This window comes from Indicator indicator, chromosome 1, assembly GCF_027791375.1.
Source record: "Indicator indicator isolate 239-I01 chromosome 1, UM_Iind_1.1, whole genome shotgun sequence".
NCBI classification, from domain to species: domain Eukaryota; kingdom Metazoa; phylum Chordata; class Aves; order Piciformes; family Indicatoridae; genus Indicator; species Indicator indicator.
In genome coordinates this window covers 65,504,225-65,524,174 of record NC_072010.1, presented here as the reverse complement: position 1 = coordinate 65,524,174, position 19,950 = coordinate 65,504,225, and the positions used below count along the sequence as shown (strand labels likewise).

Below are 19,950 nucleotides of genomic sequence, written 5' to 3'. Positions count from 1 at the left end.
CAAACAAAAGCAAAGATCACACAACTATAAAAAGGCACAGAACAAGCAATCAAAGTTTAACCTGAGACAGCTGAGCCAGATTTGCCAAGTTACAGAGCACTCACAAACAGGTACGTGTTTTAAGAGTTTTGCTCCTCTGTAGGTATGTTAAATGAACCAATCCCATATCTAAAAGAGATCAGCCCAATAGCTCCCACTGAGCACAATGAAAGCTGTGACATGCTCAGATATTACTTAAAATCTGGCTTGTCACTTCTTGAAAAGCATGAGAAAAATAAGGATTCCAATTTACATGTAAAAAGTAATAAGAACTGAACACATCTGAGGACACCTACCATGTTTAAGCTTTGACAACATGGACTTCTCAGCATCTACTGATGCACTTTTTCCAACCAGCAGTCTTTTGGCCAAGTCCTTCTTATAAAATGCCTCAAACACATCTTTACCTGTATGCAAATTGAAACAAGAATTAAATACACCATTATATTTGCACTACAGGTTTGTGACACAAGCCTTTGTCATGACGTGCTGATCAACAGAACAATATTCACTAAGCAATGGTGAAAAAACCTAAACTTATAGACAACTTGTTCTTTCTGTGTTTTAATTACTTGCTTAATACATTTTGCTGTCTTGTATTTCCCATTGGATCAGCTGGAAATCAAAGGAAATAATTCTGAGGTCCAGAAGAGAATTCTCACTCAGGTGGTCTGATTTATTGAAATATAAATAAATAAAAATAATTTTAAAATTAACAAAAAAACCCCACAACAATAAAACAATGTGGTTCTCAAGCATTAAAGAAATGTCCTTTAACATCCTAGGGCGGAAAAATTACAGAAGTCTTCTTGGTTTGCCAGCAGTCTTTTGAAATAAAGAGGTCATACAGGCAACCACAGACTTTCACACCTTAAACCAGAGCTTCCCTAAATATTCTCTATTGATAGTGTTAGGCATCAGCTCGTTGCTTCACTTTTAAAATGCACTGCAACTCAAGGCATTATTTCTGCTGCCTGCAGTAGCTCCTCCTAATTCCTTGCAAACACCTTCTCAATGCAGTGATCCCTCTGACACTCTTCTTCCTTCTTCATCCTGCCTTTTGGTGAAGTGTTGTTTCATGAAGCAGCATGAAGACACTATTGAGAAGCCCAATGCCCAGAAACTATCATCTCCTCTTAAAAAAGGACTCTTATGCACTATATAACTCGAAAGAAATGCGCGCTTTTGGCTCAGTACTAGCAAACATATTAGGAGAAAAAGAGCTGGTCAAAGTTTCAGATTAACAGAAATTTATCTCTTAGGCTGACAAGTTGCCAGTAAGAACTGTTTTCGTTCACCATTCCCATCCAATACCCTTTTCATTTGGCAAAATTATAATGCAAATTATATTGCTTTATGACTGATTTCTTCTCTGCTTTCCCTTTATATTATACTTGGTTTTGACTTTAAGAGGAAAGAGCCCCACAAATCTCAGAACAAGCTAATACAGAATTGGGTAGTTCCTGCTTACTCAACCTCAGACTAGTTTACATCTCCCACTTCCCTCAACACAGTGACCATGCATTCCTGTTGTGCTCAACCACTTGTTTTTCTTATACTTCATCTGACCAAAAAAAAAAAAAATTAACTTTTGTAAAACATTCAAGGGCTTGGCTCAGGTAGGGACATACACAAGGGAAGAGCATTTCAAAGGCAGTAAAACACAGCAGGAATATTTTCTCCTCTGTGTTCATCTTCAGCCATGATGAGAAAAGTTACTAGTTGCTGGGTTTTCATGTACTTTGCATCTATGCCATGCTTAAGAGGGCAGGGAAATAAAAATCTGTATTAACCTGTAATTAAGAGGAGAGGTTGTGGTTACAGATATGGTTAATTTATGTTAAAACATCTACCAATGTCTCTAACTCTCAGGTCTCCACTCATGGGTTAAAAGGTTTGTAACTTGCCAATCTCCATAGAACAAGTTTGTCCTCCCTCAGATATTTTTTGTGCTCCTTCCGTAAAGCAACATGATTTTAAAACCAAGCTGAGCAGAAACTCATGCTAAAAAAAGATTTCTTACATCCAAACGAATGCAGTTTTGCTAGTAGCAAAGAAAACACTTTCCATTGCATCAATGGTGAATCTCTATTTCTTACCATGAATGAATCTAAATATGATCATGATTTTGTCAAGGATTCTTTCCAGCTCTTCATCCGTTGCTTCTTTATTACCAGCTCTTAGCTTGGAATCCACATATTTTGCTATAAATAAAACAGTTTTAACAGTTTTTTAAGAAAAGTAGTATCTAAAATAATCAATTTAAGTGAAATGTTACTATATGTTAAATATTCCTGTATGCTCAAATACAGGATGTGTCTTACATTTTCTATTTTCTCTTTTCCCCATCCCCTATGTTCATGGGAATGATAAGAGCCCTACTACTGCCATAATGTAAAAATATCCTAGAAAGGAACTAAGGAAAAAAAATAATACAGTACAATCATTAAAATTAATGCATTAGACATTCCCACATTTTGTGTTATAGCTATAGAAAGCACACTGCTTGTTGAAAGACAATGTTTTGGAAGCATACAATGCATATGAATGTACTTTATGAGAAACAGAAACAAACAAGACAGAGGACTGTGTTTTTGTAGACCATTACTGTGTCCCTCGTGCTCCTTGGTAGAAGCATACCAAAGGTTAAAAGAAGCAATGCTTTCAAGTTAGTAGCTTCAGAATGCCAGAAATAAGGTTAAAACATGAGTGTAGCTAAGTATTTACTGAGCCACATTAGTATCCTTATACAACCTTCTGTGTAAGAAGGAAACCTTTGCAGGAGCTGGAAGGTCACAATCCACAACTGACAGTAGCCCATACCATGGCTTTAGCCTGTACACTAAGTTGTGCTATTTGTCCTACATAAAGCTGGGTTTAGAAAGAAGCCACAAAATAGGCTCAACAAAAGCAAAAGAGTGTACAGAGAAAAAACAACCAAGGAGTAAGACCCTCTCTTGGTGTAAAATACCACAGCTCATTTTGCAGCTGGCACAACAGTCAGAACAGTATTTGCCAGATCAGGGATAAACCCACTAAAAGTATTCTTAAGATGTTTCATTATTTTTCCCCCTTAATGATCACTATTGTCCCCTTCAAGGTGTCAACGTTTTTTTCTCTAGTAAAACTCCTTGCATCTGAAAGCTTTAAAATTCTTCTCTCAGCTTCAGCCTTCAAGGCAAGATAGACGGGCTGCACACAGTCCATTCTGAGAGATCCATAACATCCAAAGAACTCCTTTACTACCACAATTAAAAACAGCTACTACCACAGCTACTCTTCTCCCTAGGCATTTACTCCACTGGTAGCATCAGCATGCCGCTGTCTGAGCGGTGGTTAGCACCGGGCACCGTGCAAGCAGCAGAGCGCAGGGGCAGCAGGAGTTGGCACGCTCCATCGGGACGCTGCACACACACCTAACAGCACACCCAAGCTTTTGCACCCTGCAGCGCTCCCAGGTTAACTTTTGCCTCGTATCCCCAAAACAAGTCTCCTAAAGCAGAAGGCATATGGTATCGCTATTGCACTAGCACACTCAGCAGCATTATCTTATCATGCTTTCTATAGGTTTTTGAAATATTTTACAGAAAAATATTTGTGTACCTATCAATTCTGCAGGCTTATTTGGTCTCTTGTTGATAAATGTTTCAAAGGACTCCTTCATCAAGTTTATAAATTTTTCATTTTTCTGAAAGCACACTTCTATGATATGGTCCACTTTATCCTTAAAATCTAGTAGCTCTTGCACCATATCCTTGTCTTTTTCAGGATTAACCACTATTGTTGTCCCAAAGTTCTGTAAAACAAACACTTTTGATAATAAAATATTTTAGAGTGCTACCTATCTCCCACAACAGACATATTCACCCTTATAAAACTTATGATCAGAGAGACTATTTTTGTTTTACAGACCTACTTAGGTGACTTCAAGTTTGCAAAGAATGAGATGCATTAAGATTTAAAATAAAAACTTAGACACACATTAATGGATTTCAAACATTAATGTTTGATTTAAAGATTACATACACTTAAGACAAATGCTAAAATAAATTACACAGTAGACACGACTGTATGAAGTGCAAGTTTACAGTTAGATACAAAACTACATGGTTCATGTAAAAGAAATTATATGGAAACTGTCTCAGAAATGTTAAGTGTAATGGAAAACTTGCAATGTTTTTTAAAATCCACTAGAGAGTTTTGTTGATGGAACAAGTGGCAAAAAATTCAACTGCTGCTCATCACTCAAAGATTCTTCTCTTCTAGCAAGGGTTTAATGGCAAAAAAACCCAAAAAAACTACCTGACTTGCAATAAATCAAAACTTTCCCATTTACAAGGAACAGCCACAGATTTGACTTTCTTGTTCCTACCTTTATTACTTTAAATTTAGAGATAAAACACCATTTGTCTAGTGAACCAAAATATCCTGCAGGGAAGGACGTTCAGCCTGGAGAAGAGAAGGCCCGGGGAGACCTAGTTGCAGCCTTCTAGTACCTAAAGAAGGTCTAATAAGAAGGCTGGAGAGGGACTGTTTACAAAGGCCTGTAGTGATAGGGTGAGGGGCAAGGGTTTTAAATCAGAGAAGAGTAGATTTGGATTGGGTGTTAGAAGCAAGTTCTCTACAATGATGGTGGTGGAACACTGGAACAGATTGCTCATGAAGGTACTTGAGGCCCTATCCTTGGACATACTCAGCATCAGGCTCGACAGGGCTCTGAGCAACCTGATCTAGTAGAGGATGTTCCTGCTCACTACAGAGGGGGTGGGTTAGATGATTTTTGGAGGTCCCTTTCAACCCAAACCATTCTGATTCAGTATTGGACAATTTACAATTGCTTAGTAACACTAATGAGCATCCTAGATAGGATGACTCAGTTTTCCAAAATGAGAAAGAATAATATCTGCACACTAACAGCAAACCAGTATTCAATCATTGTATTTTTTATCAACTTAAGTATGATAGCCACAACAACAAAGAGGGATGGATAAATTCCTGCCAAAGCACAGTTTCCACTTCAATATCTAATTATCCACTGTGATCTTTCATTGAGATCTTTCTCAAATAATATTTCAGAGGAAAGCCAAATTCAAGGCTGCCCAAGGTCCTTAGGCTCAAAATTGTGTATCACAGAATGGTTTGGGTTGGAAAAGATCTCTGAAGATCATCTAGTCCATCTGTCTAACGCCTAGCACAATTTCGCCTTAATACAGCATTTGGACAGCTCACAGTCTCTATCAGTTAAGTACATAAACTGCAGAGCATTCCCCCATGCTATGAATGGGAAACAGATACAGAAAGCAAAGTGGCACCTCTGGAATTATAAAAAGGTGACTACAGTAGAGCTCAGACATTCACCCCAGTGACTTGGCATGTTATTCATGCTTTTTCTTATACTGGCTCACAAGACGAAGTTCTTGAAGCTTCACTTTCTGTCACACAGAATGTTTGCAAGGAGGAGATTTACTGACACTACAGAAAAAGCCATAGAAGGTCTGATTCTGTGAGACATAAAGTATGATAAGCCATCTAACAACTTGCTGCTGCAAAAAAAGAGGTTCTGGTCCCCCTTACTTTCCTACCTGTCCCAAACATCTTTCCTTGGGTCAGTATATGGACTTCTCTGTGAGCCTCTTTAGCTCAATAAACCTGGCATAAAACCAACCCTGCCCCAGTACTGTATTAAAACAGACCACAAAGAGTCTATGGCACAGCAGGCAGAACAATGGTTAAAAGACAGGAGTATGATCTGTGAGGAAGGAAGAAGAAAGATGTTCCTTCTCAGCCATGGCAAGCTGTTCAACTGGCCCACGTGCCTCTGGATCCATGCGCTACATATGGGGACAGTGCAAGACAACCTGCAGACCAAACTCCACCTTGGTCCTGAGGGGCAGAGAGGTAACTATGTCTCACTCCCATGGGCTGCACACTGATGGACTGCGCTGAACTCCCAACATGGATGCACAGCAAAGGCACATCTGAAATAAACTGATGTTGTGCACTTCAACCTGAAGGCTGATGAACACATGGATGATTCAAGGGAAAACCATCACATCACTCAGAGAGAATGTCTTCTGTGAGCCTTTTCTGATTTCCATATTGCAAGAGCACTAGAGTACAAGCTCTCTGTGGCAGCATACGATATGCGTATTATGCCTAGCAAAACAACCTGACGCATCTAAATATGACTTTGATGACAGATTACTTTCAAGAGGAGTATTCTGTTCCAAATAGCTTAAGAATTCATCAGCACTACTGTGGGTTGGTTACATGCAGTACTGCTAACCTGAACTGCAATAGCTATGTTCCAATGTTTCACTGATTTTGCAGATATGTAAACAGTTGAGTCTATCTGTAGCAAAACACAACACAGTACAGTCTAGCATACTCTAAACATACGTGCATGTGGTTCTATTTAAAAGCAGAGCAAACCAAAATAAGTTCTTGTACAATGATCAAACCTAGAAGGAAAGCAATTTCGAAGTAAAAACTTAAACCCAAAACTTCAGTGTTGCTGTTTCTCACCATGTGACTGTTACTGGGGGAAGAAAGCATTAACATTCCTTTCTGGATTTGCTTAGAACAGAATTTTGATGCATATAACTACATATTATTCTGGGGCGTGATAGAAAAAATATAAGGTAAATGCATAAATTTTGATATTAGTAAAATATCACTGAAATACCTTGATGTATTCACTCCAGTGTTGCAAAAGGATCTGCTGCCCACCTTTTACCCGGCTGAACAGCTGGTATGTCTGGGTCAAATCTGATATTCTATTTTCATCAAGCAGGTTATCAAGTCCTAAAAAAAAAAAAAAAAAAAAAAAAAAAAAGAGCAAATTTGAATACAGCTGCATAAGTACAGTCAGAAATATATTAGAAAAATCTCTATGAACCACATCCAAAACCAAGACCCTCCAGTGTGCTTAAAAAGCATGAAATTTTTATTCTTTTGTTCAAGGTTAACATGTCCCCTTGCTTAAACTGGCTGAAATAATTTATGGTGTAATATTTCAACTATTTCAACTGAAATACTTTCCCAGCACAGGGTTGATTGCAAGCCTTTTGCAGAACATTTATGAACAGTGCATGATTTGAAGGGTACAGTTTTAGCATTCTGAAGAACGTTAGAGAACAGTAAGCTAAGCACACTGCCCCAGATTTAAAGTAAAGATAAATACTTTGCAAGATTTTTTCTGTAGAGCTCGATTTTGGATTAAGAATATGCTGTGAATTGTACACGCTTCATACTGATGGAATAATACAAAATTTCAAATTCCTTTCAAGCACCTTTTGCCTTTATTGATTCAACCTACAAGAGGCCAAACCAAAGCTAACAAATGGAGAAGTGATGCTTTAAGGCAAAAATGTGAAGCACACAATTATGTACACATTTTTACATTTGACAATATGATTAATGTAGTTCAAAAGTAAACAGTAATTGTCTGGTGTGGGTAACAGAGGCTTTAGTAACATGGGAGGGTAGCACAAAAGATTTATGACACTTTTTTTTCAATCCAGGAAGCTTGATTTTACACAGGTTGATAATTCACACCATCAGTGTAGCTGACACCACATAACTGTCCCACTTCACAAAATACACTTCATTAATTCCACCTTTTAAATGGCATTAGATTATAAAGGATTTTCAAATGCTACTGAATTATCCCATTTTCTACTACATTTTTCATCTTGAAAACACTTTTATTGACTATTATAACTTACACATTCAGAAAGGCAACCACTGTTCACGAATTATGTCAGATATTTTGGCCTCATATTTTGAAAATTCCTGAACAGTTAAGGTATCAGAAGACAGGACGTACTTTAAATGTAAAACAACAAAGTCTTAAATACATGATATTGGTGTTCTTTTGGCATTGAACATGGAATTAAGAAACACCCATTCCACCACATTTGAGCATCACCTCCTATTCATTTAAAGACATCAATACACTAACTGTTTTATTATAACCTTCCTTGCTCCTCTGGCATATGAGCTCTGTGACTGAAAAAAGTATTTTGTGGCATATTTTACAAATGAAAGAGACATACAGGTAAGTCCTTTGACACAAGGCTTCACAACTTCAGGAAAACACTGCCACAGCCTTGGATAAATTTATTATACTCACAAAAAAGAAAAATCACCAATACCTAGTCAATGGCAGTTGTAGTAATACAAGAAAGAGTTCCTTATACAGACTCTGCATTTGTAAGTTCTTCCCCTGCCCCTGTATCAAACATCACATGCCTTTTCCTAAGCAACAAAACTTAAAGGCATTCCTCTACTTGCATGGAATACTAGGATGATACAAGCAAATTACAATGTGCCCTGGATCAAGAGAAAGCAGAAAGTTATGCAAGGCAAGTGCAGACATAGAATACAAAAGCTGACCCAAGAATATTATGGTCCTAAAGAGTAGTAACTAGTAAAATGTACACATCTCCATATTTACATATATACTATAAACCAAGAAAAAGTTCAGGTTAAAATGAGACTACTTTTTAAGCCAACTTACAAACAAACATAGTATCACTGCAAAAGTTATTTAGTACTTGTATCAGAAATACAATCAATAATACTAATATCAACTAGAAAAAATAATTATTCTTACCTTCTATTTATGATAAGCTTAAGAATAGCTAAGATGGAGTGACCATGCTTATTTTTATAAATATACTGAAGAAGGTGAAATAGCCTATTCCCAGACTAGTTTAGAGAAACCTGTGAGCATACGTCTATCTTTGAATTTGTTACACGTATGTCTTTCACTTCTTTCTTTGTCCACTTTAAAGTGTTAACAAACATGGACATGATGGAGCTCAAACGTACCAGACTACTACTGACAGCAGTAAACGAAACAAAGATGTAAGGACAATTTGCTAGAAAATCTAAAACCTGAAAATATGGCTTCTGCAAGAAAAGGATTATTTAAAGTATTGAAAAATCAGAGAACACTGACCGAACCCAGAAACTCAGTGAAAAAGGAGAGATTAAAAGTTAAGAGGAACAAAGACATGGTGATTTGAAGACACCAATGTCTGAATAAGGATTTCCTAAGAAAACTGCAGCTTTTCTCTGAAATTGCCAGGCAAAAGGTAAAATAGAGACAAAAACATAAAGTTCATTGCTTTGGAATGTCGTCAGTTGCAGTAACTCCTGATTCTTGAACTATATAACAAGAATATGTGAAGCTATTACACTTAAACTGTGTGATTATCACATAAAAGAAGATAGGACAGTAAATGCAGCTTTCAATTAGATGTTTATATAATTGTAGGAAATAAGCAGTTCCAAAAGTTTAATTCCTAAGCAAGTGAAAGGAGATTTATGGGGTTTAGCAGCCTTTACCAATACGGAAAATTATTTTAAATATACAATTTAACTGTCACATTACCTGTAATAGTCATAAAGCTGTCTTTCTGTACCTGTGGAAGCTTTTCCCACGGCTAATATACCTCCTTAAAAAAACCACTGAGTTTATAGTTATTGAAGGGTATGAGAACCTATTGCTTATCACAGTATATCAGAGGTTGGAAGGGATCTCAAGGGATCATCAGGTCCAACCCCCCCTGCTAAAGCAGGATCATTTAGGGTAGTCTGCACAGGAATGCATCCAGGTGAGTTTTGAAAGTCTCCAGAGAAGCAGACTCCACAACCTCCCTGGGGAGCCTATTTCAGTGCTCTGTCACCCTCACTGTAAAGAAGCTTCTGCTCATGTTGAGGAGAAATCTTCTATGTTCAAGTTTGAACCTGTTGTTCCTTGTCTTATTACTGTGCATCACCAAAAAGAGAGCCTGATCCCATCCACTTGACACCCACCCCTCAGATATTTACACACATTGATGAGATCCCCTCTCAGTCCTCTCTTATCAAGACTACATAGCCCCAGGGCTCTCAGTCTCTCTTCATAGGGGAGATGCTCAAGTCCCCTAATCATCCTTGTGGCTCTCTGTTGGATTCTCTCCAGCAGGTCTCTGTCTTTCTTGGACTGGAGAGCCCAAAGTTAGACACAGTATTGCAGGTGTGGTCTCACCAAGGCAGAGTAGAGAGGTAGAAGAACTTCCCTAGACCTGCTGGACTCACCTTTCCTGATACATCCCAGGATCCCATTGGCTCTCTTGGCCACAAGAGCACATTGATGTTCCATGGAGAACTTGCTGCCCACCAGCACTCCAAGGTCTTTCTGTGTGGAGCTGCTTTCCAGCAGGGCAGTCCCTAACCTGTCCTGGTGCCTGTTGTTATTCCTCCCCAGATTACATGCATTTAAAAAAAATACCTTTTTGCAAAATAGCTGATAAGTGTTCTCCTAGTAGCTGTTTCTCCACACAAGCAATCAGTGGTTTCCTAAGTAAGGCAAGAAAAATGTATTAGAAGTATTTAGAGTCTAAGGGAATTGCTTTCTGTCACAGTGCATTTGTGAATAACTTAAAATACAAAACAAAGCAACAATTTTCTACTTAAAACAGAGGCTGCAAATTAAGACAAATGTTGCAAGTGATCTCAGTCAAGAAAGAAAACAATAAACCATGTATGTAATTTTAAAAATAAATTCATGTTTGAATACTAAAAAACAAGTTCTTAGTAGAACAGAGAAGCTTACATACCCCAAATCAGTACAAAAACATTTCTGTAAAAAAAGTCTAATTGAAGTTTTCTTGCAATCAATCAAAACAAAACAAAGATTTCCCTGGGTTTGAACTGCAAAACAACACAGTACTTGCTCAAATGTAATGCTCAAAACTCAAACTTTTCATCTAATTGTGTTATGTACATATAAAAACCATAAACTGAGCTAGAACCACAAGATTCAAATTTGCAAAGTGTTTTACATGTCCTTGAATTTTCCTTACTTTTTGCTATCAATATTTATTTGATACAGCCACTTTAGAGAGAAAAATAATGGCAAATTTCCCTTTATGTCTTTCATAGCCTAAGAGAAGAAATGCCTGAAGTGCAAAGGGATGGTAATTTCAATGTTTAAACTTATGCTGCTGTTCACAATATGACAAAAGACCAAATATTTGTCTCTGAGCTAAGTCTTATAAAACTGGTTCTCAGACTCTTGATTTAGATTTTCTCAACGAAGGACTGATGGAAGCCTTTTATGTAGTGGCATCCACTTTACGTCCCTACCTTTGCTTAAACACCACCTTTCAAGAAACAGTGACTTGCCTGACCTCCTATACAATCCACAGTTTTAGTCCTTTCATCTCAAAAAGGTTACATAAGAATTTGGAAAGGTTCAGAGAACAGAACAGGGATGATCAAAGTACACAGCAGTAGCTACAAGAGAAACAACTGCATGTGTTAGGATTCTTTTTTTCTGAGAAAGATAAATTAGCAGGAATACAGTGCATTGAGAGGCAAGGAAAAGGTGGAAGGAAACTAAATGATCACTTTCCCCTGCAATGCAAGAATTGGGTCGTCAGTGATGGTACTGGGAGTGAGACTGAAATAAAAGGAGACAATTTATCACGTGGTGGCTAGTGCACCAGTGGAACGCTATATCAAAGGCTGGCACAGAAGGAAAAGATTATGTGAACCCCATTGAGACAGTGCAAGTATTTGAAAGAGATCCAAACAGACAAATCACATCAGGTTCAGAAAACACCCTGGGCTGAAAACAGGCAGATACCAGAAGAGTATCAGGACATCATATACACTTATTCTATTCTTTCCTTTCAGTGGTCATAAGCAAATACAAAATACCAGCTAGACAGACTCTTGGTCTTAACACATATGGCCAATTTTATGGTCACTTCCACACTCCTGAATTTTCTGACTATTTACAGCTGCTGACTGTCCCCAATAGCAGAAGCCACCTAGGTTGTATAAAATACCATCCTTTGCTTCAAAAGGATGTTTTGTTCTGCCTATAGGGGAAGCAAGGGCAATTTGTCTGCTTGGGACTGAGAGGCAGGCCACAATTTCCTAACAAGCAGACAGAATGAGTATTTATCTTGACTGGTAGCTAATGAATTACCCTAAAGGTACCTTCTCAAGTACAGCCTCAAAGTCAGGAGATAGGCTTATTCTGGTCAGTTGTTTGGACAGGCACGTACTGATGAGCTGAATAAATCCCTCTACGGGCTACAACAAAACACTCTCCATGTGTTGCACAAATCTGGTTTACAGTATTTTGAATTATGTTTCCCATGATGGTTTTGTCCTGGAAGTATCAAGTCCATCTCAAGATCAAACTCAGTAACTAAATTTAACATCCTTTCTGCTCTTTTCATGCACGCCTACAGAGACAGTATAACCTGAGGACAACTCAAGGCACTAATTTTAATAACTGCTGTTTCTTAATGCAAAGAAAAAAATTAATGCAAAGCCTTCTAAAAGCAGGTTTCTAAGCCTTAACCAGAGATGAGATCCAAAGTGAGGACTTGATGCATATGTAGACTGAAAATACTGTATCAACCTATTTTTTGACTTAAACAGTAAATAAACATATATGTGCCTTAACTTTATACCTAGAAATAATCCCATGTATTTTAATATGAGTGATTTTGCCAGAAAAACTATCAGGAAAAAAATTCCAGTTCAAATATGTACCATGACATGCAATGCATGTGTAAGTATACGTAAGTCTGAAGAAAATAACAAGTTTAAAAGGTAATTTTTATTCAGTTATCCTTTTAACACCCAATGAAATGCCAATACTTCATCCAGAAACCTAACAAAGGAAATAAAATGTCATGTTCTTCATTAATTGTTATGTTCTTTGTTTTAAAAAAAATTAAAATTAAATGGTCTACTGCAGGACAACGGATTTACAGTGTGTCAGAGACTCTGCAGTACTTCCTGAACACACACTCCTACCGCAGCAAAACACATGCTATTACTCAAAACCTAAGAGAAAAAAGGACAAGATGCCTTGCACAATACACTGAGAGCAGCTGCACCAATGCTGATCTACTGTTAAGTTTACGTTTTGGACTGCTTATGAATGACATTCATGTCCTCTGTCTCACACATGATTTAACCTTCTCCTTTTTTGCCTAATGACTCTTTACCTCAGGGATTTGTGGTTAACGTTGGTATCAGTATATGAAAGGATAAAACTAGCTGCTACTTTTGATAATGAAAATTTGAGTTCTTACAAATATTTTTTAACTTCTATATACACTGATAAATCTTTCTGGCCCTATTTCTCCCTTCTTACTCAAAGTATATTTTAATTTTAAAGAAATCAGTTTTGATAAAAATGGTCTCAAAAATATCCAAGCTGTGCCACAAGCAGTGTCAACAAGATACCTGTAAAATAATGCAGAAATAATCTCTGTCTCTCTACAACCATGGATAATCATAATTTTATGATGATACTTGACTTACACTAAGAATGACAAAATTTGTACTCACTGTGTGCTGTGGTCTAAATATGTTATTACTCTGTCTCCTTCTTCTTCCAAGCGTTTATTAACATGGTGAAGGTATTCTGGGACCTAGTGAGACAGGAGAATGTCAAGGTCAGCTACAAAGGTATGAAAGGCACATTGTCTTGTTCCACGACAATTATTTCAAACCACAAATTTAAAGAGAATATGAACTGAAAGGACTATTCTGCCAAAATGTTGTGTGTACTACATAGTCTATATTTTTATTAATCGATGTTACTTTATATTAAAAGCAGTATAACCACATGTGACAGAAAGAAAAACAGAAATTTGAGAATTTTTCAAAGGAAGTAATTTTTTTCCTCAAAACTATTCTGAACTAAGCTAGTTCTTAAAATACCATGGAACAGATTTTCAGCTTGTGAAACTATACAGTTCTATTATTTAAATGGCAGTTTCTCCAGTATTGTGTCTGTTTTAACACATTTAGCAAGTATTAAGACACAGGTATGAAATTAAGACTCAGGCTGCAAATGATCAATACAGTTATGCATCTGTGCATGTATGTACATGTATGCACACAGATACCCATGCATTACATGCACATGGATGCAAGTAAGTGTGTATATATATATATATATATATATATATATACACACTGTATAAAATCGGGCCTTACTTCTCTTGTGTTTTCCACAGCTTTCTACTAGGTGTGTAACAATTTGGTATCAAAATCTGCGTCAAAGCATTTTACCTCAGGTCCCAGTGGAAAACCCAAGGAATGAAGTGAATGAAGCAGGATTAGACACAAGGATTCATTTCTGTACCATGTAAACAGGCATTTTCAAAATGTCAGTATTAAAACAGAAGTAAGAAAAGTAGTCTTCTGTATTTTAGACCACCAAGAAACACATACATTTTCAGAGATACGTAGAGAAAGAATTCAGCATGACCTCTCCAGAGCATTATTTATCTCAAGAAGACAGAAAATGAAAATGTCTTAAGTTTATTTAACTAATAAAAGAAAAAAAATAGCAAAAGTGCAACGAAGTAGTAAAAAAGTAAAGCGTTTACTTAGGTATTAAACACAGGGTATAAACATGCCAGTGCACGTTTTACAGCTCTTGGACAAAACCAATATGGATGGTAAACCTTTAAACTTTATGTGGAAATGAGTTTCTGGTAGTATGACTTTAGCTACACAAAATGTTGCTGGGTTTCTAAGTTATATATTTTAAGTACCAAGGCAATTTGGACTCTGCTCTTTGCTTTGATACAATACCGTGGTCCACATCAAAACATGTGAATGTAATACATGTGTACCCGACTACCAGTAAACTTTATTGAGCATTAATGTACCATGGCACTATCAGAAGTTCTCATGTAATCCCACAGCAGATAAAACTTAAGTGAAAACATGCACCTACCTCTCTCTCTTGCATTAATCTTTGGCCTTCTGCAGCATATAAGCAATTTGTCTCTTCCAGAAACCTCTGTTCAAATGAGTCCTTGTAAACCTGCTCCGGAAATTAATTTAGTTAGTTACATTAAGCTGCCAGTAAGGGCAAGTAAAATCATAAGTAGTGTCAGAGTAACACTACATTAACACAGAAGCTGTTTGCCCACTCATTTTAGAAAGACCGAGTTCAGAGCTACTTCCCAGTGCAGCAATAACGTATCTCATTCATGAGTACTCAAATTGTCCAAACTGACAGACTTGTTTAGGCTGCACAGCCTAACACCAGTACCCAACATCACAGCACAGCAATGACACCCAATCCACCTGAGCTCGACTCCCATTGATATTTCTGTAGCAAAAAAAAATAATAAAATACTTCTAACTAGTGAAACATTAGCACAAAACAGGTAATTGCCATCAGTAAAATAATAATACAGTCTGGGGCAGGTAGCTAGGGAATAACAGGTAAACAGAGAATCAGTGAAAAGGAAAAAGGAAAGATTCCTTGAGTGTGGTAGAAGAAGAAAATATTTCTTTCAAAACATAAAGCAGAGTTCTAAAACTCATTACATTCTGGCCATTTTTTAATCTTCAAGACTTAATAGCTTGATTTTCTTTTTCCCCAATGCAAACTTAAATAGGAAACCTCTGTCTTGACAAGCATTCAGAGCATAGCAGTTCACTATTTCAACATTTTGAGTAGACATCAACTCATTGCTTGAGCCTCCCCTTTCATGTTCAACAGAATCAAATACTAGATTTCATTTCCTTTTCTTCAGGATAACTGGGAAAATATTAACATAACATTATATGGAACTACTTTTTGCATAAAGCATGTGTAAAGCTCTACAATAGGAAACATCTGTAGAACAGGATTTATGCAAACAGCAATCAACTCTCAGCAGCTAAGCCTTGGTTGCATAATTGGCTAAAAATCGGGAATGAGTGGTAGACTGTTTTGAAATGAAATGCAGAATTTGCTTAATTAATTAACTAATCTTTCTCCAGAAACTAACTTCTCTTGACAGAGGGAGAAATAGAAATCCTGGCCTATAATTACAGGATTATGAACACATCACTATCTCGATGAAGAGACAGATATTATAAAAGAACATATTGGACTAGGTTAGTTTCCCTAGTGAAAAAAGAAAGCCACACTTTTGAGGCAGTGAAGGTGAATGCAGGCTTAAGTTCAATTTTGAAAGAATGATCCAACAAAGGGGAATGCTTATCTGTAGACAGCAGAGGACTTTGCCTCAATACATCTTTAACAGTCAACACTGAGAAAAAGCTGATGTAGTTAGAGAAACTGTGAAATAAACAAAAAAAAGTGGGGAAAAGCACACAATTAGATCTGCAACTCCAGGTTACATTATTTGAAAAATCATTTAAGTTTGCCTTTGCTCTTGAACAGAAAAATTAGTATACCAGAAAAATTAATAGAGAAAGTTATGGATGAAAGTTATAAAGGCCAACCTGAAAGGCAGAAAAGTAAGTAAGCTGCCTGACCAAAATGGACAATTTTATGCAGTCTTCCTCTTCAAACTCTTTCATATAACCTTCATCCAGTTTCCTAATGTTGAGCAACCTCAATAGTTTTTAAGAACTAAGGACAGCTCCTAAGTTTTATTGTACACCACACAAAGCTACAATGTCAAGTAGAGGACAACCTATACCAAAGTTAGGAGAACAGCATTTTTCAGTCTGTTTAGTAGCTTAGTATGTATGCTAATGGAAAGTTCCAGCAAGTTATAGATTTGACCTTATCTGTTTGAAAACCTGGCTTTAACTTTGCATTCCATTCTTTCCTTGGCAGTTTGGCTAAGAAGTTGCCAATATAGTGATGGCTTTGTGATAGAAACCTAGGATCTAGACTCCCAAGAAATGACTTTTTACAGTGGCAGAGCTGATGTTTTTTTATTCCAACATTTAATCAGCAATAGGATTAGAAAACAAGTGCTTAAGATAGACAAAATACTGCACATACTAAACGATTTGCAAATCTATTACTTAAGAGTCTGCAGGCCATTAACTCTGATAAGGAAAACAGGCAAAGAAGTCTCATTTAAAAACAGAGAATAAATTACTGCACATCAGTTAAAGAAGACGTAATCTTATCAACCTAACAGCTAGATTCTGAAGCACATTTACTAGAAGGATAAAACTATTTCTGTACAACACACAAATTAGAAAGGCCTGAACTGTGTTTCTGAACACTGCTGCCAGTAGCAAAGATTGCTGTACTCACCTGCAGGTCAGACAGCATGCTCAACAAACTCCGCAGCAGACTTCTGTCCACAGCTTCACCATTTCGCTCTCGTTCAATCAGCAGGAGGATTCCATCAATAGTCTTGTTTTGAACTTGCTTGTCACTAATGATGTGATTTCTAAATAACTCTAGCCCCATGTCCCTGTGTGAATATTGAATGTTAATAAATCACTGTTGTTCTTAAAAAAAAAAAAATCTCAGTTTGAGGAAAATCAAAACACATACACATAGTGTGTACATAGATATCTTGTTATACAGAAAGAGAATTTAATAATGGTGTGCATATTCTTTTTGACACTGCCCACTAAAAAAACTTCATTAACCTTATCATAAAATACTAGGCCACATGCTGCCAGGTGCATATACTTCAGCTGAGAACTGTCACCAGCCTGGTAACCATGTTTCACATAACAGATATGACATTATTTATTGAAAAAATTATTATAATAATTAAAAATCTGAACACATACCTTAACATAAGATCCCCTAGGTCAGTCAATCTACATGTAATTTATAAGTTTGCTCAAAAGTATGAATTCTCTTTATGTTTAGGACCTTATGATCACCTGTATCAGATTCTTGTTTCCTTTAAAGAGGATGAGGAACGGTGCCTCTCTGCTATGATGCAGCCAATTATAAAACATTGTCTTGGACCAGGGAAACAGAGGAATCTTAAATAAAACTTGATACCTTCAGCTTCTTTCATATGCATTAGGATTTCAATAAAGGGAATTTTCCCAGTATGAGGAAAAGACACAAAGTATGAACAGACCTCTTAAGCAACACTTAATAAAAAGAAGCCTAACACAACAAGTTTGAAGAAAACTGCTGCAAATGTCGGGAAGACGGACACCCACAGGACAAGCCAGGGGAGAAAGAGGGATGCCAGGTTCCTCACATAGCCTGAGGAACTCCTGAGAGCACAGAAGCCAGCCAGGAAGGAAAAAAAAAAAAAAAAAAAAAGCCATACTTCTACTTCAGTACTTTACCTACCTAATTTTTTTGCTTTAGATGGAGTAATGATACCATAAATTTTCAACAAAGCCTGGGTTTGTTTGCTTGAGCAATGACACAAAAATCTCCTCAGGCAAGATGCTTAAAGACAGAATGCCCAAAGATGTGACCATGGTGTGCTGAAAGTACAGCAGCAGCATCTCAACACTCCAAGCCACAGGTCTTTACTGTCAAGTGGCCAATGCTGGAAAAACAATCTGCACCTTGTCAGTGTGTGAGACTTACTCAAAAGTGGTGAATTTTGTCAAAATTAGGAGCACTTGAAAGAAAGTTTGGCCAGCACTAAGATGCAGAGGCAGAACTCTCAGAAAGTTCCCCACACACCCATCCTCATGCAGGCTGTGACAACTACAGTAATATATCTGCCTTGACTTTTAAGCATTTATTCACGGATCTTTCTCTTTGTTTACCCTCACTTGACAATTAATATTCCTGGGGAAGAAGGAAATTACACATATATTTCCATAAATTAACACCAAATTTTAAAGTCCTACTACACAGATTCAAAAAATTTATTCTACATGAAAAATTTATTTTCAACCTTTGCAAATACAACAGCATGTTAAAACTCCAAAGATTTCAGGAATACTTACATGGATACCTACCATATAGAAGGAAGCATTGAATTCTGAAGTACATATGTACGATCCAAAAATAAGAAAATGCTTCTGATCATGATCTGAAAATACATAAAGAAAATATTTTTCTCTTGGCCATTGCATGGTATTTTAAATTAGATATCAAGTTCTGAAAAACTACACCACAACATGCACCTTAATTACTGTCATGTTTTTCAACTTTTACAGTGACTTGTAAAGCCACTGGTATATAATTTATTGATGCTAACACTATTATTAAGCTGTAGATCGAAAGTACATTCAAAGTATTTTTCCAATTCCTAAATATTAACTAAATAGTTCTACTGCCACTGAGATGCATAACCCATTCAAGCAATACAATCAAGACATTCAGTAAACACCCTGAAATAGCATCCTGCTGTGGTTTTCATGTTTTTAAAAAAAGATTAAAAGCAGAGACAGTAATGAGATGTGCAACAGATTTTTTCATAATAGAAGTTGGCTGCCAAAATTAACAGGAAAATAGAGATACATTAATTCTAACAGGGGAAAGATGGTATACAGATTATCTTTTATTATTATTTTATTAAAAAAGTGGGAGAAGGAAGTGGGGTTTTAGCTTATTACTCTTTCACATTCCAAATCCATTTTAAACTTTGCTCACAAAAAGACTGCCTAGTTTTCAGTTTAGCAATAGCATAACTCAGGTTGTCAGTAACCAATTCACCCCCAAGCCATCTACAGGAATTTCTGCCCTCAACTGTCTACTTATTACTCCCCTAAAAGATTTCACTGCTTCTGAAGCTGTTCTCAAGCTGACACAAATTCTGGCCAGGCATATTAAAGCAATATAGCAGAAAAGCTGGGTTTGTTCTTTTTTTCTTAAAGTACCACAAGTGCTAACTCAGGACACAGGCAACCACTTGTTACAGGTTGTTGCATTGAGGAGATAAAAAAAAAAAAAACAAACAAAAAAACCACCAAAACAAAAACCCAAAGAATGCTCAAAAGAAATTAACAGAGTTCATAGTAAAAGCCTTTTTATAAAAACACAGGTCTGCTTTAACTACATTCTCAAGACAAACTTCAATTCTATTTTCATCACTGCTAATTTTTGAATAGTTTTGATTACTCTTTCCATTTTTATTTCAGATAAAAATCATGGATGGGGTGGATTTGAGGAATGAAAATAGAAATTCAACCATATGGGGCATCTGTGGCCAAAACTAAACAACAACTAAACAA

General features: G+C 36.7%; 1 protein-coding gene across 2 annotated transcripts in view; it reads right to left on the bottom strand.

Annotated features, from left to right (window-relative positions):
• CUL4A (cullin 4A) overlaps positions 1–19,950 on the bottom strand; it is a 37,608-nt gene that overhangs the window by 8,644 nt on the left and 9,014 nt on the right. Inside the window, exons 5-13 of one of the 2 annotated variants that reach the window (XM_054389230.1) lie at positions 18,733–18,806; positions 17,093–17,255; positions 14,813–14,902; positions 13,411–13,493; positions 10,322–10,389; positions 6,725–6,843; positions 3,643–3,835; positions 2,139–2,243; positions 336–446 (exon numbers count right to left, since the gene is read on the bottom strand). In XM_054389230.1, coding sequence (XP_054245205.1) covers positions 336–446; positions 2,139–2,243; positions 3,643–3,835; positions 6,725–6,843; positions 10,322–10,389; positions 13,411–13,493; positions 14,813–14,902; positions 17,093–17,255; positions 18,733–18,806 — 1,006 coding nt within the window. Of the gene's footprint in view, positions 1–335; positions 447–2,138; positions 2,244–3,642; positions 3,836–6,724; positions 6,844–10,321; positions 10,390–13,410; positions 13,494–14,812; positions 14,903–17,092; positions 17,256–18,732; positions 18,807–19,950 lie in introns of those variants that run through there. The other variant, XM_054389238.1, reaches the window with a different exon arrangement.